The sequence below is a fragment of the Ceratosolen solmsi genome, unplaced genomic scaffold, assembly GCF_000503995.2.
Source record: "Ceratosolen solmsi marchali unplaced genomic scaffold, CerSol_1.0 scaffold6, whole genome shotgun sequence".
Lineage (NCBI taxonomy): Eukaryota > Metazoa > Arthropoda > Insecta > Hymenoptera > Agaonidae > Ceratosolen > Ceratosolen solmsi.
This window is the reverse complement of record NW_011948414.1, coordinates 2,642,308-2,666,019: the sequence shown is the minus strand read 5'-3', so window position 1 is coordinate 2,666,019 and position 23,712 is coordinate 2,642,308. Positions and strand designations below refer to the sequence as shown.

The window sequence follows — 23,712 nt, the reverse complement described above, 5'->3', positions numbered from 1 at the left end:
TACATTATGTAACTATGATTTACTATAAAATGAAATCAATGAGAAATTTAAGTATTGCTTAGAAGTTCTTGAGATATTTTATTGCTTTGAAGGATGTTACATTTTTGATAGATTACATTCCGAAACGATTAAATTCAAGCGATTCCAAAAGTATTTAGGAATAAAAAATAAAATACTACTGATTCAAATTTTCTTTGCGCTTATATGCAAATAATTTTAGCATTTCTCATTAATAAAAACATTCCTGCGTAAAGCATTTTTTATAAAAGAAGTTCATATGTTGATTTGCAAGATTTTCATGTATGAAAATTTTACTATGGCATTCTTGTTTTATATCGTAGAATAGAGAAAAATGTGCAATGAAGAAATTGCACACTAATTAAATATAAAACTTTAATTCAACGATCACTTTCATACGATGAAAAATTGACCTAAATGTCAAATTTTGTTCGAAGTGATAAAAATTATTTGTCTGTTATTTTTAATACGTGAACATTTTATTATCATAAGAATAAAATATTTCATTTATTAGACAGTATTTATATTTGAGAAACAATGATATGTATCAAATATAGATTTTAGATAAGTATAATTTTATTTTAAAAAGCATTGGAAGAAAATGAAGTTATAACTTTATTAATGCAACATTGGTACTGTTAATACAAGTACTAATGAAATAGTGAATTTATATAGTACGTAAATGAAATTTCGAAACTTCACATTCCCCAATTTGCCATAATATATGGCGTTTTCTGCATTAATTCGTTTGCATAAGCAATTTCTTCACTCAATATAGAGAACAATCAAAACGTGATCGCACAATGATACATATTTTTTATAAATTAAAAATAATTTTATATATCGCTTTTGTATCTTAAGTCTTGATTATTTTTATTATTGAATTATTTCGAACGAACACTTCATATTACTTTATGTTTCTCTTAGTGGACTTTAATATTTTTATAAACATAATATAATACGTATACAGAATTTGATTCATTACGTTTTATAAAATTTTATTTAATTAAGCAATTTTAAATAAAACGTAATAGTAAAAAAATTAACCCATGAAACTTCAAAAAAAAGAAAAAAAAGCAGAAAAAAATATTTATTCAAAAGTAATATAAAAGTTATTTGCATTTTCTATGTATTGCGAATAAATTATTACTTTAGTATCTAATCAATAAAATTATAAATTTGCAAATCCTTGCAGCCTTTCGCAATTATCAGTATTGTAGGCTACAAAACGCGTATATGCATACGGTGAATTTTAGAATTAAATTTAATGTTAAAAATAGTTTAATAATTATTAAGAAATTTTTTTTTACCAAATATAATTTAATCGATATTAATTATACTTGCGAAAAAAAAAATAAATATAGTAATGTTATTTATATTATGTAAGTAAGTTAATATTGTAATTCAGAAGAAAATTCGTATTTTAATTATTGGCATTCAAAGTTACATTTAATAGATATTTGAAATGAAATATATATATATGTACATACGCAAATCATTATTTTTAAATGAATTCAATAGACTAAACTAAAATGAATATAATTGAGTATCGTTTTAAAAAAAATTAACAACTAATTTAAAATTCTTATTTATTAAAATATATAAGAAATTACTTTAAATATTTTCAACCGCCAAATATATTTTTATATCTTCATTTGGAAGAATATAAATAGTTTTAAAAAATTAATTCTATACGTAAATTAGACATAGCCTTATGTCTATAATCTTTTCAAACTTATTATCGACATAGTTAATATACGTGTGTGTGTTTGTGCGCTGATGCGTGCACGTGTGTATGTATATATATATATTAAAAACTTATTATACCATAATAATATTATAGTTTTATATTTTAATTATTGTAATCGCTAAAAACTTTCACAAAATTTTTATCTTACGATAAACTTTTTACGAATTTGTAAACCACATTTAGGCATAGCTAATTGATTATAATGTGATAAAAGTCGTATAAAACAAAAAAAAAATCATAAATCTATAATACAAACACATACATTGATAAAAAAAATACTGATATATTATAATATTATTTGGCGATTTGTATTTAGAAATGGAAACTTCGAAGCTATCCACGATGGAAATATTGTCAATTGAACTAGAATTATTATTAAAAATATGTTTCATTCTTTTTTTTTTTTTTTATAAGTTTAGACATTAAAACATTAATATAGAATGATTATAAAATACTAAATTTTCTTATTTTTCATTCATTATGTGCAAAGTTTTATTTAAATTGCGGACATAAAATTGTTATAAAACTTTATATTATTAAATAATATTTTTTAAATATGTATGAACTCAATTTTAAATAACGAAGAGATATCATTAACTTTTATCTAATATTTATTCTGATAAGTGCATTTTACATCCGATAAGAATAATTCTCATAGTTATAATAATAATTTTATATGATTTGATAGAAAAAATTTAAACGTGAATTTTAAAAATTTGACATATATGAGAATTATTATAAAAAATGTATAATATACATTCAAGCCTTATATTGTAAAAATGCTCATAACTTTTTACACAACATTTAAGCAAATCATTTATTTTCACTTTATTTAGCTACAAAAGTAAATAATACCAAAGACATATTTTCTTCGTTGATAGCTCATTTTAGTACTTTAATGATTCTACTTTTTATTATATATTATAAATTTTTAAGCGTTCAAGCGAACTAGAAAAGCAAGTTTGAGACTAAAGTCTCATTGACTGAGATACAAAATGTATTTGACAAAATGGAAACAAAAACCTAATGATTGCTTTTCTTAATCTCTTTACAAATGATAGAAAAACTGCGGTGCTAATAAACACGTACTTAACAATTAAGTGACATGAGTAACCGAGAAAATAAGAGAGAGAGAGAGAGAGAAATAGATGGCAAAAAGTGTTTTCAATATGCTTCCAAAATGGTGAAAAAAGATCTTCTTTTTTTCAAATTATTAGATAGTATATTATACATAGATATATAAATATATTAATAATTGTAATAAATTGTTAATAATGATTATTTAATTATTTTACTTGTGAATACTCGGCAGCTATATATTAATGACTTAATAGCATAAATTTTTTTTTGTATTTTATGTTAATATTACGTAGTCGCCAACCGTGCTAGTCTAAGTTATATTTATTATTTCATTAATTTTTAATATATCAGCCATTGCTGATGAAATACGTAATGAACTTACGTATCTTTACACTAGAATAGCCTAGTTTTTTTTTTTTTTTTTTTTTGCTACTATGTAAGTGAAATTTATTTAAATATATCTTGTAGATCTTTTTAGAAAATATACCATTAATAAGTCTTAAAATTGTGGCCTGTTATAGAATAATCATCAGAGCATATTAAAATAATTTCAATTGTTAATTAAAAGTTTTATAACATTCACTTACAATTATCAATTTAGATTTTTTAGATAAATTTCTAAATAATCAATATAAAAAATATAAACATTTTCAATTGAAATTTTTATTTTATGGCTATTTCATGTAATATTTTGCGAAACACTTGTTCGTACAAACAGTGTTTCTTATTTACTATCTATAATACGTACAAAATTGTAAAACATGAAATACAGAAACTATGTTGATTTATAAGAAATAATGAGAGAGAAAAAAATGATGAATACTTAATTTTTTTAATATCGCAATAAAGAAATTACTGAAATCTCTTCTGACAAAGACATAAAATTCATGCATTAAATTTATTTATTTTTCTACACAACTGTACATATAGATGTAACTATAAATATTAATGCATTCATCTGAAATAAAAAATTTTATGTAATAATTTGCATACAAATATTTCATGTATAATTCTATTTATTATAAATTTTCATTTTTGGGTAGTTAAAATTAGTTATGGAATTTTACTGCCCAAAAATAAAAATTATAAAAGTGAAAAAATTTAGCTTTCCGTTATAGTAAATTTAAGCTATCGAATAAATGTGTCTATCAATTAATATAAAAAGAACTATAAGTAATATTAATTCAATTAAAACAAAAAATTAACTGTATAATAATTATTATTTCATAACACAAATTAAAATAATTTATAATATAATTATAAATTAATTTTAAACTAAATTTATTATTGTAAAATAACGTTAACAAATTTATCATTATATATTTTATTATTTTTTATTGATATACATACGATAAACATAAGTTTATTAAGGATATTTTGAAAGTTTCGTTTTTTGTATAATAATAATTTTGAATAATTGTATTTCTTGATTCAATAGTTATGTTTCACACTTATGTATATCATGTTTATTGTTTTCATTAACAATTAAAAACAAATAGTTTTATATGCGTGTTCAACCTCGTAATGATTAAACTTAATCAAAATTCTAATACATTTTCTAGTATGACAAAGTAGGCGAAACTTCGAAATATAATTTTAAATATAAAGCAAAAGTAACGTGGCTCATATTCGATTCTAGTCATTAATTTTTCACTGAAGAATATATTGTAATAAAAAGATGCATTACTAATAGTTTTTTAATTATACTAATATATTCATCTAATTTATGCAATGAGTTGAGGGTGAATTAAATTATGATCAAAAAATATACTTGTGAATGTAGTAACATTTGTGATAATTTTTAATAAATAACACGATTGAATGTTTATTAAATGATCTTTCTCCTATGTTCGATTTTGTGTTATCTAATCAAAATAAAAATTAATAATTACAAATAAATATTAAATTAGAATTATCAGGATTATACTAATTACATAATCACATTCGACATAAATATGCTTTTATACTATGGTATATATTATATAATGATAAATACTTAAAAATTATGTGTTAATATTAATGACAAATAATTGTAAATGGCAATTTGTACGTATATAGACAAAAGAAATACTTTAGAAAGAAAAGAAACAACTGCGATTATAATTATAAAATATAACATGCGAACCGTAATATATAAAATTATTAAAATATGACCAAATTGATTAAAAAAATGTGAATATTATGCTAAACACGTTTTTATAAATGCGATACTTCATTTGATTGTTGATCGGTAAGGTAAAAGATTGTGAAACTCAATAAATGTATTAGAGTATTTTAATGTAATATGAAAGTCAAAATAATAATGTATGGTCGCTTAATCCTGTGATTTGGTACATCTTCTGAATTACTAAATTTTAAAGTTACATTTCAAATAATGTTTTTATAGAATATGTAAAATCAAATTAAACCAAGTAAATAAATATTTTATAACACCTTATATTATTATTTAATAATTTATTGTACATATTATTTTTCATTAATAACTGAAAAATTAAAAAAAAAAAAAAAAAAAAAAAAAAAAACTAATTTAATATATACCTATTAACATAAATAAAATTAGTTTTAAATTTTACTAAAATGTATATGAACATCTTAGAAATATTGATTAATAATTATTAAATATAAAATAAAGATAATGTTTATTTGAGAATTATAATTATAAAAGATAATTAATTATAACTATAAAATCAGTCAATAATGATTATTACAGTATCAAAAAACAAAAACAAAAATATTTAAAAATTACTAATCTCTATCATTGTCAATTTGATCATTTCCATTTAATTTTACATTTTTTAATACTTATAATTCGTCTTACAAAAAAAAATATTTAACATTTATAGCGAATTCAATTATTACTTATCTCATTTAGTAGGCACTAATAAATATAATGAAATTGAATTTTTATAATGAATAAAATATTTATAAAAACGAAAACCAAATAATCCAAATGTTAGTAATAATTTATATATTTAAATAAATAAAGTGTTTCAAGAATGAAATATTAATAGATCTTTCATACTAAATGTGATCGTGTTAGAAAAATAAAACAGACAAATAATTGTATAATTAAAATAGAAGATAAATAATGATACAAAGATAATAAAATTATAATAATAATAATATATATTATGATACTAATTAAGGTTTTAGAACATTTATTAGAATTATTTATTATCAACTGCTGAAAATGCAATGTGTTCTCAACATGTATGTATATTTTGAGCGAGAAGTATTTGCTTTAGTATGTTCGCCTTATTAAAGAAACCTGTAAAAGATGTAAAAATAAAATAAAATAGATACAAGAATAAATAAAAATAGAGTATAATGCAGGAATATGCAGTGTCTTACAGAAAATCCTTTGAAAAAATTATTATTTATAATGAAAGCACAAACTATATGATATATCTATTTTATGCTACATAATATATAATTGTATAAAATTGTATATAATTTACATTGGAATAGAATCATTAAAAAATAATTATCATAAAAACAATATTACAAATCATTATAATATATATATATATATATATATATATATATATATATATATACATATTGATAGAACTAGTGTCACGTTATCATATTTAAATTATAAAAATTTTTATATAATTATATATTAATATATGAGTCTTCTAGATAATTATTGTTGTTGCAATATCTTGGATATTATCATACAAGAAATATGGGCGATATTTAAGCAAATATAACAAACTTATACTATGAGCAATATTTATACCCAAATATATAGAAACTTACAATGTACTTTTTTTCAAAAGTGTGGAAACAAACAAAATTCATCAAAAAAATATATCATTTTTGCTTGAATATATAATTGACAAAATTAAGTTAATGCAAAATAATGCATATTTATAAGAAATTCTTCACAACATTGATACTTTAATTAAGTAACGGATTAATTTCTGATTTCTTTTGTAAACAAATAAACAAAATAAAAAAGTATAACGCGATAAGTATGCTTCACTTATTACGCGCAACTACACTGAAAGTTCGCGTATTTTTTCAAGTATTGTCAATTAAATTCGATTAATCCGTATTAAAATTATATATAATGATAATTGTAATATTGCAATGCGAATTGTAGCGCAGGCTATCGGTTATTAATAAATAATTTTAAAAATTTATACTATTGTTATATCATTATTAATAGACAAGCATTCCTTATTTCATTAAAATCTGAAGTAATAATGTCGTAACTGAATGAAGTAATATCTATTTAGTATGTATTCAAAAAGATTTTTTTCTAGTCGACTATTAAAACTATGAATAAATGAAAAAAAATCTTTTCTTATGGATTATTTCGCTTACGTAATCTTTAATATGACAAAAATTGAAAACTGTTTAAAAAATAGTAAGAAATTTTATCTTTGAAAATTATTATATGAAGAAGATAATAAAGATCGAGAAAGCATTTTTAAATCAAATCTTATCTAAGCTCACTAGAAATAAACCATTATTTATCTATTTAAATATTAAGTAACATATATACAATACGAATATTATGTATTTTATTAATATTTTTCTTTGAATTGCCATTGTATTTAAAAAAAAAAAAAAAAAAAAAGAGTAAAAGTAGTTATTTTGTAAAATATTTTATTGAAAAAAGAATTCAAACTACGATAGTATTTTGGAAAAAATAAAATGCTTATAAAAGTAAATATTATAAATAAATAGCTAAATTATTATAAAATCACTGGAATTTTGTATTCAGTAAAATATTATTTCATTGTGATATATAATGTTTGTAATAATTTATATAAATTAAATTAATAATTACTAATTTATATTTCTAACAAGGAGCATTCACTTATGATGCAAATAAATTATAAAAACTTTACTTACTTTATCAATAAAATAATTATAATCTTATTAATGGGTAAACAATACAATAAATCAATTCACTAAAGATTTTATTATAAATTATGATATTGAATTAATAAAATCTATTAATAAAATATTATCTAACACAAAAAAAAATATATATATATATATATAATAAGTCATATAATATTATTACATGTTATTATTTAATTTTTTCATTTAACAAAATACGAAAAAAAATAATTTTTTTCTTACTTATTTAGATTAATACATAATAAATATTTTCACTAACAAAAACAAGATTAAAAAACAATTAAGAATGCATGTACTGAAGTAAAAATCTTATTTAATATTTAATTGAATATAATTATACTTAAAAATTTTAATGTATTCAGGGATCATTAATTAAGAAATATAAATATTATAAGTATCTTATAGAAAATTATTTGAAAAACAAAACAACAAGGAAAATCTGTTAATGATCGAGGCCGAAAGAATATTTTTTAAATATAACATTTAACCAATTAAATTTTTGACTTTTATTAAATTGTTTTATTAAAGTAATAATGACAAAACCAAATTGTGATTGCCGAAAAATTTCTATAATTGAAGGAGAATTTGGTGAAATATTATCAGGTGAAATTTTTTATTGTCAATAATACAAACAATTCATTTGAAAAATAAGGAATTTTTTTTATTAAATAAATCATTTCTATTAAGGTTAGAAATATTGTGCTTTATTAAATTATTGAAAATTTTTTATAAATTTTTTTCCTTTAAATGTCCATATATATTATACACATTTGCATTGATATAATTTTGAACGAATGATTAAAAAAGTCGCAATTTTATTGCAAATATAAAAATTCATATAGATAATATATTTTTGTTATTGAAGTAAAAATCAATATTTGTGGAAACGTTTATATGAAATCTGATAAATTTTTATAAAATTTATATTGTATGAACTTATTGGCATTAATAAATTTGCCTAATACGTTAATCCGTTTGCTTTCTCACCACCAAAAATATGATTCTTACTATTGTCAAAAATTTAATTTATTTTTCCTTCCTTCTGATATTATACGGAAATACGTAAAACTTTAACACATGATTGAATTTTATGCATATAAATATATTATACAAATCTATTTACATGGTAAAACGTTTTGTTTATATAATCAAATCCTATTCGCCATTATGTAAATTACATCATAGACGACAATAATCAGAATGACGATAGAGTTGAATCTACTGGAAGTTCGTCATACGATGAATGTGAATGTTCAACGAATGAAAAATTTTTTGAACCAATTAAAATCAAATCATATACGATGACTAATGATAATGGAATGGAAGTTGTATTAATAAGTTGGGGTGCCACTATTGTATCGATCAAGTGTCCTGATAAATATGGTGAAGTTGCTGATATCGTACTTGGCTTTGACGACTTACAAAGTGAGTTATTTGTTAATACAATATCTTAAATTTTTATAATGAAAAGGATATGTAAAAATTTCCTTCTTACATTTTTCATCAATATTACATATTAAATAATATTTCTATTAATAAACACATATTTTATAAATTTTAATAAATACGTATCTAAAAACGTGTAATATAATAATGGATTAATAAGTATTTTTAATAATTGAATTCGAACAAATATTTTCAATTTTAAATAAGTGATATAAACATTATGTATACTATATTTTTAAGATCAAAGTTATTATTAAGATGAGTAAATATAAGATATACTGTGTTATAATATTATTTTTTAATATAATTAAAAAAAAGAAAAAAGAAAAAAGTTGTACTTACTATAATAACTTAAATTTTATATATTTTTTTGCCATTATTTTCGAAATTTTCGATTTATCTACTGTAATATATTTTATTTAAATAAACGAAGACTAAAACTTTTAAGTATAATATTTATTTACTTGTGTGAAACAAAATGTAAAAATAATCTTTACATTATTTATAATAATTTATGAGAACTTTTCAATTTTTCAGTTAATCATTTTTTTTCATTACAGCCGTTTTTTTATTAGCAAATTGAATTTTCTAATTCAATAACAGGGTTTATTACCACATTTACATATGTGTATTTGTAGGAATGTATGTTTATATTCGTGTACGTATTATATTATAAATTATAGAAATTTAATTCATTTTAGCTTATTTGGATCCAACATTAAATAATTACATCGGTTGTGTTCTCGGTAGAAGTGCCAATCATATAATGAATGGAACCTTTAAGATACAAAATTTAGAGTACTTTTTAACAAAAAATGATGGAAATAAGCATCATTTACATGGAGGCGTACGTAATTTTCAGTAAAAATGATGATTTCGTGCCGAAAGAAAATCAAGTTAAATTATTAAAAACTAAAGATTTTATTTTGATTATGAGACTAATTTTATAAATGCGTATTGCGTAGATTAATGGCTTTGGTCGAAGAGTCTGGGAGCCGTACATTGAAGATGGTTCTCACGTGATAATGAGCCTTTTGAGCGACGATGGCGAAGAAGGTTACCCAGGCTCTGTTTTTACTACAATTAAATTTCGATTGACGAATAATAATAGTCTAGAAATAAATATGAGAGCTAGCACATCAAAACCAACAGTCGTTAATTTATCACATGGATCTCTTTTCAATCTTGCTGGTCATGTAAGAGGCAACTCATATATATATATATATATATATATATATATATATAAGATAATTTTTATTTTATAATTTATTTATTTAATGTATTTCTATTAATTAAATATAATTTTGCTGATTTTTTATTTTATCAGATAAATTTAATTAAAATGTGTATTTGGACAAATTATGCAAATGAGTATTTTGAGTATTTTCAGAATAAAACTCTTAAATGTATTTATGTATCTTTTTTGTAATTTTATCTTTATACTTTATCTAATAGGGAACCGGTAAGACTGAATTGATGGAACATGAAATTTCTTTAAATTGTGATCGTTGGACTTACACTGACTGTGAGAATCCTATACCAACTGGAAAAATTCGCGACGTCGGTGGTACAATAATGGATCTACGAATGTCACGCAAAATGAAAGACGTTATAGAAAAAGTATGAATAACATTATTCAATAATAATAAAAGAAACAAACAACAAAATAACTAACGATACCGCATAGAAATAAAAAATTTCTTTAAATAAATATCATAATTTTTTTTTAATAGTAATGGTATTTCAATTATATATATATATATGTTTATGGATAAAATATATAAAAATAATTAAACAAATTTATTTTAACGTCTGAATGGAAAGTCTTACAATTATTTTTAAAAGATGAAATATATATTTTTCCCTCTCATTCAAAGTTTTATTAATGATATTTAGGTTCCACTAAATAAAGGCTATAATCACAATTTCTGTGTTGTTAGAAGTGTACAGCCGCAGGTTTCATTGATTTCCAGAATATCTCATGCAAAAAGCGGGAGGTATTTGCCATAATATTATAATATTTTATAATATGTAAATTAGGTTATATTGGTTTTTTGTCTCGTGAAATGCGATATTTAAAAACTTCTTTTTTTTTTTTTTTTTAATATATAGCGAATTTTGAAAAAAATATTTTAGTATAATCCTTCATACTCCTGATATATTTTTATTATCCTTTTAAAATAGAATACAATTTATAATTTAGTATGATAAACACAAATATATACATAATTTTTATAATTTGAATACATTTACATAATTTTTTTCAAAAACCTGTAGAATAAAACAATTATATTTTCAAAAAATATGGAAATTACTATTTAAAATTTTGATTATTATATGGCAATACCAATATTATATTTAAAACGTATTTTCTATGGATAAAAATTAGTTATTATTGAATAATACATTCGTGTTGGTAATTTTAGTAAAATGTCTTAAATTATTTGAAAAATATATTTTCACGAATCAAATATTAAATAATAACTATTGATAAAAAAAGATAATTACCTAAATAATTCAAAATAATAATAAATAATTTCGCTACAATAATATCGAAATTATATATATATATATATATATATATATATATATGCTTATTATTTATTTATTACTGTGGTAAAATGGACTAATACACTGTACATGTAATGATAATTTTAATCAAAATAAACACAAAGCAATGGAAGTTATTAATTTTGATTTCTTTCACTCCGTGACATGTTATATTGTTAATCATAATAATGGTAATTTAAAAATTTCACAATGTCTAATTACACAATTACATTTTCATATTGTTGTACCGTTGATACGTTACAAGAGAAATTTGATATATAATTAATAATCGAAGAAATATATATGTAAATCTTACTTAAAAAGCACATGCGTATCGACGGTAACATTTTACTGTTAAATTAATATCAATAGGATTTCACATACTAGTTCACACTTTTTTAATTATAACGCATGGTTTAATATTTTTATAAGGTTTTTGGAGGTCTATTCTGATCAACCAGGTGTACAATTTTATACCGGAGGCCAATTACCACCTTATTCGCTGAATGAAGGTGCAGACTCCGACGATTGCAATAAAAGTTGTCATGATTCTTCGAGTGGCGGTGATTGCGAATGTTCGTGCGACTGCGAAACCGAAATCATGGGGAGCCAATCTTCCACGGTGGAATATTTGCCTGGAAAATGTGGAACAAAGTATACGCAATTTGGTGCTTTTAGCGTGCAGCCACAGAATTATCCAAATGCTATAAATGTCGTAAGGATCTTGTACTGTTTTTTAAATAATTATTTTTTTTTTCTTAAAAATTAACGACAGTTAGAATTTTTTGACGAGTAAATTAATTTCTATTAGTTTAAAATTTACTTACAATGTCATAAATAATCGAGCTTATTTAAGGCGTATAAGCTTTATTTATTTATATTTGCTTAAGATATACTTATTGACGATAATATTTGATACATTATTTTTAAATATTACATTAAAAAATTAATAATTTACTATTATTACTCATAGTAATAAAACCTCAATTATTTTAACGTTTTAACAAGAGAACATAATTTTAAAGCATTAATTGCATATTCTGACATTTACATTAGAATTTATTATATAGATAAAGTGTATTGGTATAACTAAAAATGAAATAAAATTTAAGGTGCTCAAATTAATGGAATATTGGTAATTTTAACATTAGTTATTAAAGATATAAATTATCTTTCTATTTAACAAAAGTTTTCAATACTGAAATAATAATTATATTCATATAAATGTAAGTAAGTTGATATTAAAAATACATATATGAAATGTAAAACGTATACAATAATAATAATTTAAGTATTATTTACACCAAAATTTTTCTAACAGTTTTTCACCAAATTCATTAATAATATGTTATGCTTTTCAGAAAAATTTCCCATCCTCGGTTTTACGGCCAGGACAATTTTATTATCACGATCTCATTTATAAATTTGGAGTTCATCTGAATAATCCAAGATAATTAATTGAAAAGTTTATTCTTGAAATTAATATTTTATTCAAATTATGTACGTATGTGCGAAAATAAGGATATTTTATAAAAATTCTATTTTTAATGTAAAACGTAATAGTAAGTAAACTACTACAAAGATTAATTAATAAATTATTTGAGTAAATGTAATTTATCTTTTGTTGCAAAATTCAGCTAGTTAAATTAATACTTATTTAAATTTGTCGTCCTAATAGGTATGACATTTTTATTAAAAAAACTAATTGAAAATCATAGATTAGATGTATCGATGGCGTCCTGTTTTATGCTTTCTCTATTTGATGTAATTTTATTATAAATTATTATTTTCTAATACCCTTATTACGCAACAAATGTTATAATTTTAATATATAACTAGTTTTAATGAAGCTGTAAGTAAAATATCTTAATAACTTATGACATGTATATTTTAATGCATCGTTTTTTTTTTCTAACATTAAAACTATTAAAGTATAAATTATGAGAACATTAATATTGATTAGTTTTATACTAATTTTTTATTTAAAAATTTTGAATAAATATTTATATTTCATATATAAAGAAATATATGCGTGCGCGTGTGTGCGTGCGTGCGTGTGTGTGTGCACATAAATCGATTAAATATTTCAACATCACTGGAACTGCCCTGTTTGTTTTATAATTGATAAGGATATTTTTGGTACGTTTTATCTGTGAATTAACACCGATCTTTATCAATTTCATTTTCATTACACAATAATCTATTTATCGAAATTTGTTATATATCTAGGCTTTCAAGTCATATTTATAGGTATTAAAATGTTATTAGCAATAATGTTTAATGACTTAACGTTTTTAAAATAAAAATACTTCCTATAAATAAGTTATTTTCAGTTATATAATATAATATAATCTTTTGAAAATGTAAAATTGAATAAACATTGTATAATTAGATAATTCTTAATACGGTTAGTGAGATATCTACATGTGCATAGTAATTTGAGATTATGAAACTTAAAATGTGTCAGTAATATGAAAATATCGCATTGGGTTGAAAAAATTGAAGACAAAAATGGCGTCTTAATCAATGATCTCTGACATCAGTACTACGGTTAAAATCATTTTTCTCTTTTGTTTTTGTAATCTCTACTCTGTAGTTATCTTAAGTATTTGTTTAGCTATTATTTCTATTATAAACGTATCTGATAATCTGATTAAGTGTAATTTGAAAAAATTTCGTACAATCTGTTTCCGTAAATATACGCCTCTATAATAATAGATCAAACTTTATTGAAATTTATATTGATATTTTGACGTAATAGTGATTTTTAAAAGTGAAGAAAAAGTAAAAGTAATTTGCATGCAATGTTTTCGTTAAAATTGTAAATCGATCGATTGTAGATTCTACATAATCATAACTTTTTGTCTCTTTGTTAAATGCTCGCTGTTATGACAAAATATGATAACCGTCGAAGGAAAAGTCGTTCTTCTTGGATCCCAAGGTAAATAAGAATTATACGTAAGGAAACTATTTTTATATGCAAGTAAAATTAAATTTATTATATTCTTGTTATTGCAATTTATTTTCATTATTTATTTGTAAGGTAATAGTAGTGAATTATCTATTTATTGTTAAAAACGATTGTAATTATTTTATTGCAGCATTGTATTAGTTCTTTGTTCATAATTCAATCAGCCTTGATTAATTGTAATAAATAATTGTTACAATAAAAAAAAAAAAAATATATATATATATATATATATATATATATATATACACATATGATAACTATATTTTATATTGTAAATTTTATTTACAGATATTTGTTAATATAATAATAATCAAAATAATAAATTTTAATTTAAATAGTTTTTCATTGTCATACTATTTTTATAAGTATAATTTACAAATAAAATAGATGTAATTTTATTGATTGATATAGGTGTTGGAAAAACTAGTATGATCAACAGATATGTAAATAAATCTTTTAATAATAACGTAAATCCAACAATTGGTGCTGCTTTTTTTACTTGTACAATAAATTTAGATAATGCAAAAGTCAAATTTCAAGTAAGTAATTATTTCATATACTTTATATACTATACCAAATACAATTTAAATAAACTTTAAGCACTCTTTAGTAAATATAAAATATAAAGTCATTCTGTCCAAATGCAAATTATTTATATATGTCTAAAAATTTGTCAATAAATGAACAGATTTTGCCTTTATTATTAATATATTTGATCGACTACTAATTTTTATTACTAAATTTCTACAACTGTAAACATTATGATAGAATGTTAGTCGTTAATTTTCATTGCTCTAAAGTTTATATGATTTTCAATAGAATTTGCTTCAGTATTATCTTCAGTATTAATTATTTAAATATTTAATTTAGGTTTGGGACACTGCTGGTCAAGAGAGGTTTAAGTCAATGGCCCCTATGTATTATAGGAATGCTAATGCTGCATTTCTTGTTTTTGACATAACGGAATATAATACTTTTACTTCTGTAAAGTCATGGGTTACAGAACTTAAACGAAATGTAGAGGGAACGATGGTACTTATACTCGTAGGTAATAAATTGGATTTAGCTGATATGAGAAAAGTAGATTCCGAAGAGTGTAGAAAATATGCGGAGTCTATAGGTGCTTCGTATTATGAAATTTCAGTGTTACACGATGAAGGCGTTGAACAGGTATTTTTAGCTGCCAGCTTCGGACTCTTAAAGTTATCGACTGGTGAAAAAGATATTGTCACAACGTTAAAAATTTACGATTTTAATAATTCGGAGATAAAAAATTCTGATGTGCCTTTAAGCGAAGAAGTTTTAGTAAATATGAATATTGCTCATGGAATTAAGGAAAAACCCTATCTTTGCTGTTAATGTTATTGTTTTTTATATTATCAACATAAATTTTAAATATGACTGTCAGTATTTTAACTTTACAATTCTTAAAAATATAAACTAATAGATCCAGAAATCTTATTTATAATTCAATAATAAGTTGCGATAGAGTATTGATAGTAACAAAAAATAGTTTTATATACATTAATTTTTCCAAAGATTTACTTCAATTAGAAAATTTTGTGAGAAATAATATATATATATATATATATATATATATGTATATATATATATATATATATATAAATAATAAGTATTATATTTATATACGCACAAAAAGAACATAATGTAATGTTATCAAATCAATATTAGTGAATTTTTAAATGTATTTTTTCAATTTTGCATGTATTATTTAATAAATTATTGAAGTATACAATAATATTTATATATTTAAAAAAAAAACTGTAAAAAGATACCACTTTTATTATAATTCAAAATTCATGTATTTTATATAATTTTATTATTGTCATAAGTATTTTATTAATATTATTTTATCGAAGATGAATATGAAATATTAAATTATTTCTATTTAATATAAATACCAGCATTATTTGATCTAATATTAATCCCTTATTTAGTATCCTAATCTCCTTAATTCTAAATATGAATAATAAATTATAATGTAAAAAAATTATGTTTTTAAAATTGTTTTAAATAAATATTTCTAACATTTTATAATTAGCAACTTTAATTTTGTGATTTTACTAATGGAATTAAATCCATTGTTGTACATAGTAATAATAACATTACAGTTTATTATCGTCACATAATTTTGTATATCAATGAGAATACATTTTTTTATCTTTTAAATATATATTTATAAAAAATATTTATTCTATATTATACATTGTTAGGGAAATTGGTTTAAATTAATACACAATTTATACTATCGTTTTTATCGTTTTGTTAATTAAATTTTTAATAATTTCTTTGTTTTCTAACGTTTCAATCTACAAAGTTGTAAATCTTATAGATTTGCAAAATCTCATATTCTTTTTATTATTATGCTGTTGAATTTAATAGTGAAAGCATACAATGCTAATATTTTTCAATGTTACATTGTATAATCAAATGCAATGTAAACAATAATTATTTACATTAAAATATTTTGTTTTATATTTTTTAGGAAATATAAAAATTAATATTTGCTGTTTGCGTCATGATTACATGTTATATTTATTATATTATTTTAATTGAAAAAGTTTATTATAATATTTAATACAAATTGTCGAGGTACTTTTTAATGTTAATTGTAAAATAATTCATTTAGAAATGTTCATTTATTAATAAAATATAAAGAAATTATATGGTACAATTGAATAAGTTATTAGAATGATAAATTTAATAGTATTTAAAGATGCTATTAAGAACTGCTGTATAATACCTTTAAAATTATTATTGATTTATTAATTTTGTTTTATACAAAAATAAAGTTTAACAAATTAAAGACATAAATTTAATAATAATTTTAATAAAAATAGCCATAATAAAATTTAAACGTGATAAAAATATTTAGTGATATTGGGTAAGAATAATTGAAGTTGTTGTCTATTCTTATTAGAATATGTTTTAAATTAATATACTTATTTAGAAATCTTTAAGATGTATAAATGATAATAAATTTAGTAGAATAATGTATTTGTGTTAATTATTAAACCAGACTCACAATATTTTCTATAACATATTGATATTATAAAGATTTTACAATACCTTTTATCGTATAAAAAATTATATTTCAATATTTCAAGTGACAAACGCTCGTGTGAATCACAAGTTCTATAGGAATATTAATAATGAATAATTTATAAATTATATAGGATTAGATATTATCAATAATTAATACTTTTCATTTGACAGCATACATATAATTTTAAATAACATTACAGTCTATTTAAGCAATTTTTATAAAATAAAAATGACTTAGTTAAAATAAAAAAAAAATTACATTCATCCCAATTAAGTACATATCTAATTTATAAATATGAAGAATGTGCGTCAATTACAAATAAAAAAGTCACTCATTATTTTCTTGGTCTTTTTGATATTACTGTCCCTATCTCTTGATTCGCGCAATGATTTAGATAATCAGCGCTGACGTGATTATCTTTTTCAATAGGCGGACAACTGCGTTTCCTCTGACCTGTTGGCGATAGCTGCTTCAAGCATTCGACATCGTTAAAAACCACCTGGGCACCTCCGCCTCTCGTGGGAAGAATGTCAGCCTTAAAAATTAAATGAAAATTTTATGTTTTTGGTATTTGCTTAAACTTGATTCTCAACCACGATTGGCGAACTAATTTCATTACTTCATTTAATACCAAAAAATATAGTTTAATAGTGGATATTCGAATTATTGAACACATTTAATATTTAATTTTAATATATTTATAATAAATAAATAAAGAAAAAAAATGTATATATAATATATTATAATTCTTTAATTAATTACTTGACAAAGTAAAATATTATTTAGTAAAACCATTTATTTATTAATTATATTTATTGGAGAATAAAATAATTATTTATATTGCGTAAAATAAACGTAAGCTGATTGCCCTTTGAAAATATTATTGTTAAATAAAAGTGATAAATTTTAATTATTAATCAAATTGTACATAACTTTACGTCATTTCTACATTAAATATAATCACGTGATATACTGTAATTCAACAAATTTATTATTGATTATATGTTAATTAATGGTTATTTTATTTTTATATTTGCCACTTTTATACTTTATACATATCAAATATACTTTTTAATATTACTATTCGAAAATATTCCAATGTTTCATAAACGAATGAAAATTTTCTCTTCTTACCTTGTATAGTTTTGTCTCGAGTTCGCCATCGGTGTCTTCATTCTGCGCTGTGAGGCAATACCTTGATGCACCATCAATAATTTCTTTGGGACTCGTTAACTTCGTTACGCTCCTTCTTCTTCTCATAAGTGGTTGAAGAATAGTGCCTACGGGAACAAGAACTTCGGGTCTATGATCGACCCAACGGTCAGCGCTTTGTGAGCGTCTATAACGTGGATTTGCTACTCCTAATTTATCTATGCGTGAACGTATTTCCGTTTTACCCGGAGTTTTCGATGAAATTTGTTGCTGATGTTCCTCATCGGTCGAGTCCTTTAATATTGGAATTGTACCATTCTCGTTAACTAGTATTTGCTTTACAAGTCGTATTTTGTCATCTTTTTCTTTCATTTGATTCTAAAGTTGAGTAAAATAAGTACAGTCTGTTATTCAAATATTTTATTACACCTATCTATTACATATAAGAAAATGATTGTATCGTTAATATCTTTCATTAATAAGAGTCGGAAGGATTTATCCTTCTTATATAGTTATAATAAAAATGAAAATAGACAAAGTGATTTTGTTCACGTGACAAAAATAAAAAATACCTGAAGATGTTCACGCTGAGCTTTCAATTTAATTTCAAGTTCTCGATTCATTTTATCAGTTTCGTGTTGTATTTTACTCGTGTACTTTTGTTTAACTCTTTGCTTATCAATGATTCTTTGGTTGAGTGCCATATCTCGATCTTTCAACTATAAATATATTTATGTAATTGCTTAAAAAAATATTAAAAATTGAACTTATTTCTTTATAAGTTTCTGAATAATTTATTTTACAAAAATACGCGTACCTCTTGTTGAAGGCTTCTAATTGTATCGTTGGCAGTATTTAATTTACGTAATAAACTGTCAATTTGAGCTTCTGTTTTGCACAAATGACCTTCTAACGCAGAAACCTAATGGTGAATAAAATATTATAAGTAAAAAAAAAAAAAAATTGTGAAAATACAATGTAAATCATTCGTTTAACTTTATTACTTTTTTCTTTTGCTGTGTGCTTGAAGCCTTCAGAGTTGCGTTTTCAACTTTAAGATTTATATTTTCTTGTTCTACTGTTAGCAACATTTTTCTGAAGTCATTCTCTAAAAGTAATATTTACATTAAATATGTGTAACGATTTAATTATTTAAGTATCGTATAATATATTTATATGTAAATAGTTAAAAATTTTCATAAAACTTACGTTTTTGCTCTAAATCGGCTCGCAATAAGTTTCTTTTATTAATTCTTTGTTCCAAAAAATTCATTAAATTTATAATAATTTGATCGTTATGGGGGCTCGTAATTTCCAAATCAGGAAATGGTCCACCAAGGCTACAAAAAATAAAATTTATCAACAAATATAAAACTATGGAAAATTAATAAAAATTTAACTGTGATTATATGAAATATTATTTATAATATATATTTAATTACCTGTATACTAAACCAATATCTATTTCCAAATTAGCAGCTTCTGGGTGACCTTCTTTTTCTAATCTGCTGCGTACTTCTTTAAATATCTATTCAATGCAAATATTTAATTTTTAATAAATAAATGAAATTTATTATATCGTAGATGTTTATGCGATTGTAAGACATTTTGTAATAAGTTCAATTTTTAATGAATATTCATAATTTATTCATGACAATATTTTAAAATATTTGTTTCTAAAAATTATCGATTAATATCTGAAATAACTGAAACTATTTCTTTGAAATCGCGTACATTTTTTTATCCTTTTTGCAATAATTTGAAATGGCAATAATATTATAAATAAAGGAATTTTTTGAAATATACTTTTTATTATTCGTAAACTACCTACCATAATATGTATTAGAAAAACAATAATAAATAGTATATCTGCATAATGCATTTCAGTACCTATTTTTTGTTTTGTTAATTGAATAAAGAAGTTTATTCAATTTATATGAAATCATATGTAATAACCCTTTTTACCTTATTCGCTTGTCGTCTACCAGGAGTTAATCCAAAATCTAATTTTGCTACCGTAGATCTCGCTATTTGAACTTCTTGTGTCATCTCGGCGAATTTCATTACTTGCTATTTTTTCAAAAAATATTTTTGTGATGTAAGTGAAATTAGTTCTGATATGTAAAATGTCATTTAAATTAATATCAAATTGTAAATGGGATTTTAAAAATGATCATTTAATCTATCACAATAATATCGAGCGGTATATCGATGTTAAAACGAATAAAGATTTATCGAACTTTTAACCAATCAATATTATTTTTGTATCTACAAATCGAGATATTAAATATTCAAGTTTCTTATTGGAAGTGATGTTATCATGGATGAAAAAGTTTAAAATGTTCTTACAATCGTCTCATCGTAGTCGTCAGTTCTAGGATTAACGCATACGATCATGCGAACTTGTCCCTCACCATCGAAGTAATTCTTAAAGAGATGCGTGAGTTTGGAATCTCGATAAGGCACCATTTTGCTCGTGCCTTGCATTTGGTTTTCTCGTAAAATTTCAAGGCACGATCTCAACGTCATTAACGAATTATTAATATTGCCGGCTTCTCGAAGTCGCTGGCCAGTATTTTTAGTGCGATTTGTTCGCTCACTACCCGCTAGATCAACTAGCGACAACTGACTAACAATTATAGACCTTTTGTCCTGCATTATTTGCTCACCTTCGCTATCTAATGGGGCCTGGAACATATAAGTAAATTGAATTTAAAAATATTTAACATTGTACAGGCAATTAAATATTTATATAATAAAGATATAATATCAAGTGTCATTTATTTAAAATGTCATTATAAATAGTATACCAAGATGGTATATTAGTGACTAATTGAATTACCAAGATAGTATATTTATGATATTTACTTGTATAAGACGTATTGTAAAAACGCTATGCGATCTACTAGATTCTGCATTCAGAGCTGTGTGAGCTACGCGTCTTCTGCGCTGTCCTTTTTGAAATATCTCGAAGGCTTCGTTAGAGCTTTTAACTTCTACTTCAGTAACCGCGTGAACGTACATATTTTTATTTCCATCTTCTCGAACAATTTTGCTTTGCAGAATTCTATAAAAATTGGTCCTAATAAATTTAATAATATTGCAATGACAAATTTAACCATTATAATACTTAAATTTTTTTACTTTGTTCGTACTTCTTCTTCTTCAAGAAGATCATAAACAATATTATTGTATATTTCCACATATGTAACAAAAACAGCATATACATAATCATGATCGACAGCAACAGTTCTAGAGTCATCTATTTCTCTACAAATTATTGGATTGCTGTCGCTATCGCTATCTACTTTACGACTAGATAATGAAAGATACAAATTGTTATAATTAATGGTTGAATAACATTTTATGACATTAAAATGAAATAAAATACAAAAGGAAAGGTTTAATTACATATAAAATTGAAATTAATAGTACACGTTTAAGGAAAAAATTAAATATTAATATTTACGATCTAGGAGTCTTTGTATTGCGTGGAGTCATGAGACCAGCATGAAGCTCATTTTGCCTATCGATCATTGCATCGGTTTCACTTTGTACATCAAATCCATTGAGTTTGTCCGGCTTAAAAACAAACTTCTTCGCTTGATAATTAGATATACTATTAAAAATTACATCCAAACACCTTGGCATTATTCCGCTATCGTTTGGATCTCCTGTCATTGTATAAGTTTTCCCGCTTCCTGTTACCCCATAAGTAAATAATAAACCGTTTCTTCCATGAATTAAATTTTCAACTAAAGGTAAGGAAACTATTTGAAATATCTCTCTTTGGGATATATTTTCGGCAAATACGTGTGTAAATGTAGTTTGAATTTCTTTTTGAGCACCATTACGAAAGTTCATTGCAGATTCTGGGGGAGTTATCGCAATGGTTGTATCCTGAATAATTTTCATACAGGAGATGTCATTGGCAAATTGCATCGGTCGTAATCGACAATAAACTTGTACTGGATCTTTTGATAACATATTATTTTTTGCTCTGAGTAGCTTACGAGCCGATGGTGGTGCTTGCTTGCGTCTAAAAGCATATTGTATATCGTATATTATAGTTGTTACAATCGATACATAATTATTGCTTCGTTAAAAAATAAATAATTATTCCATATTACGAAGTGCAATAAAATAGTATTTTTACAGTTAAAATAGTGTGAGCCACTTTAAGCAAATTAAAATCAATTTTGAAAACAGTTGGAATGAAAGATAAACTAATTCACAATGAAAATGAATATTATCTACTACTCTAATTATATCCAATAATTATTATAAAAAATAAAAGTGAAATTATCTAATGCCGAAAGCGTCTAATTTTGAGCGAGCTAGGAATTGGAAGGTTAAGCAACCCTTTCTTAAACAATACTTACGCGGACTTCATATTATTCGATTTTGGTAAACCGAATCGTTTCAAAGAGTATCTTGAATTTTATGAAAAAATTTGACGAAACTCCGAAGTTTACACGATTTTTTCTCTCACTCTTTAACCAACACTTGCCATCACAAATTGTTTCATTACGGCTTGTTGACGTACACAGAGGATCCGTTCAAATTTGAACTTGAACGTTATTATAATTCTCCATATACCAATTACTTTCTAATCTCCAATTGCCGACCAATCAGCTTGCTCGCCCAATCTACGTCCACATCTCGCAGCGCCATCTTAATTGTCATTTCCTCACTATGAAATTCAACATTAATTTTCTTAGTATTGCGGCATGTAAGGGAAATTGCAATAGTTTCATGGAAAATGATAATTCCAATGGCGATTGGTGGTGGGGGGGGGGG

The 23,712-nt window shown here is 23.0% G+C and overlaps 3 protein-coding genes across 4 annotated transcripts; 2 read left to right on the top strand and 1 right to left on the bottom strand.

Moving 5' to 3' along the window:
* The first annotated feature begins 8,259 nt into the window (after window positions 1–8,259).
* On the top strand, window positions 8,260–13,176 carry LOC105368355 (aldose 1-epimerase). Its single transcript, XM_011507359.1, has 8 exons — window positions 8,260–8,329; window positions 8,912–9,151; window positions 9,874–10,019; window positions 10,138–10,368; window positions 10,628–10,792; window positions 11,069–11,169; window positions 12,155–12,437; window positions 13,084–13,176. The coding sequence occupies exons 1-8, from the start codon at window positions 8,260–8,262 to the stop codon at window positions 13,174–13,176; spliced, it is 1,329 nt and encodes a 442-aa protein (XP_011505661.1).
* Window positions 13,177–14,221: 1,045 nt separating this feature from the next.
* On the top strand, window positions 14,222–16,103 carry LOC105367819 (RAS oncogene family member RabX1). Of its 2 annotated transcripts, XM_011506633.1 has the most exons (4): window positions 14,222–14,663; window positions 15,105–15,232; window positions 15,564–15,741; window positions 15,838–16,103. In XM_011506633.1, the coding sequence occupies exons 1-4, from the start codon at window positions 14,621–14,623 to the stop codon at window positions 16,050–16,052; spliced, it is 564 nt and encodes a 187-aa protein (XP_011504935.1). In that variant the 5' UTR covers window positions 14,222–14,620; the 3' UTR covers window positions 16,053–16,103. The 2 variants fall into 2 exon arrangements, with proteins under 2 accessions (XP_011504935.1, XP_011504934.1); XM_011506632.1 differs by having other exon boundaries at window positions 15,564–16,103.
* Window positions 16,104–18,033: 1,930 nt separating this feature from the next.
* On the bottom strand, window positions 18,034–23,586 carry LOC105368354 (kinesin-like protein KIF23). The gene is made up of 13 exons (XM_011507358.1): window positions 23,519–23,586; window positions 22,382–22,951; window positions 22,057–22,227; window positions 21,781–21,979; window positions 21,262–21,600; window positions 20,878–20,982; window positions 20,355–20,440; window positions 20,122–20,252; window positions 19,917–20,020; window positions 19,730–19,834; window positions 19,485–19,631; window positions 18,895–19,290; window positions 18,034–18,295 (listed from the first exon to the last, which is right to left on the bottom strand). The coding sequence occupies exons 1-13, from the start codon at window positions 23,584–23,586 to the stop codon at window positions 18,095–18,097; spliced, it is 2,622 nt and encodes an 873-aa protein (XP_011505660.1). The 3' UTR covers window positions 18,034–18,094.
* Window positions 23,587–23,712: the final 126 nt, after the last annotated feature.

Bases quoted from the DNA above. Each gene is read 5' to 3' on its own strand.
- LOC105368355 (XM_011507359.1), top strand. From the start codon at position 8,260: ATGACAAAACCAAATTGTGATTGCCGAAAAATTTCTATAATTGAAGGA. The intron at 11,170-12,154 runs GTATTTGCCATA...TATTTTTATAAG, and splicing joins TCTCATGCAAAAAGCGGGAG to GTTTTTGGAGGTCTATTCTG. The intron at 12,438-13,083 runs GTAAGGATCTTG...TATGCTTTTCAG, and splicing joins ATCCAAATGCTATAAATGTC to AAAAATTTCCCATCCTCGGT.
- LOC105367819 (XM_011506632.1), top strand. From the start codon at position 14,621: ATGATAACCGTCGAAGGAAAAGTCGTTCTTCTTGGATCCCAAG. The intron at 14,664-15,104 runs GTAAATAAGAAT...TGATTGATATAG, and splicing joins CGTTCTTCTTGGATCCCAAG to GTGTTGGAAAAACTAGTATG. The intron at 15,233-15,563 runs GTAAGTAATTAT...TATTTAATTTAG, and splicing joins ATGCAAAAGTCAAATTTCAA to GTTTGGGACACTGCTGGTCA.
- LOC105368354 (XM_011507358.1), bottom strand. From the start codon at position 23,586: ATGGCGCTGCGAGATGTGGACGTAGATTGGGCGAGCAAGCTGATTGGT. The intron at 20,253-20,354 runs GTAATTAAATAT...TATTTTTTGTAG, and splicing joins GATATTGGTTTAGTATACAG to CCTTGGTGGACCATTTCCTG. The intron at 18,296-18,894 runs GTAAGAAGAGAA...TTAATTTTTAAG, and splicing joins TCGAGACAAAACTATACAAG to GCTGACATTCTTCCCACGAG.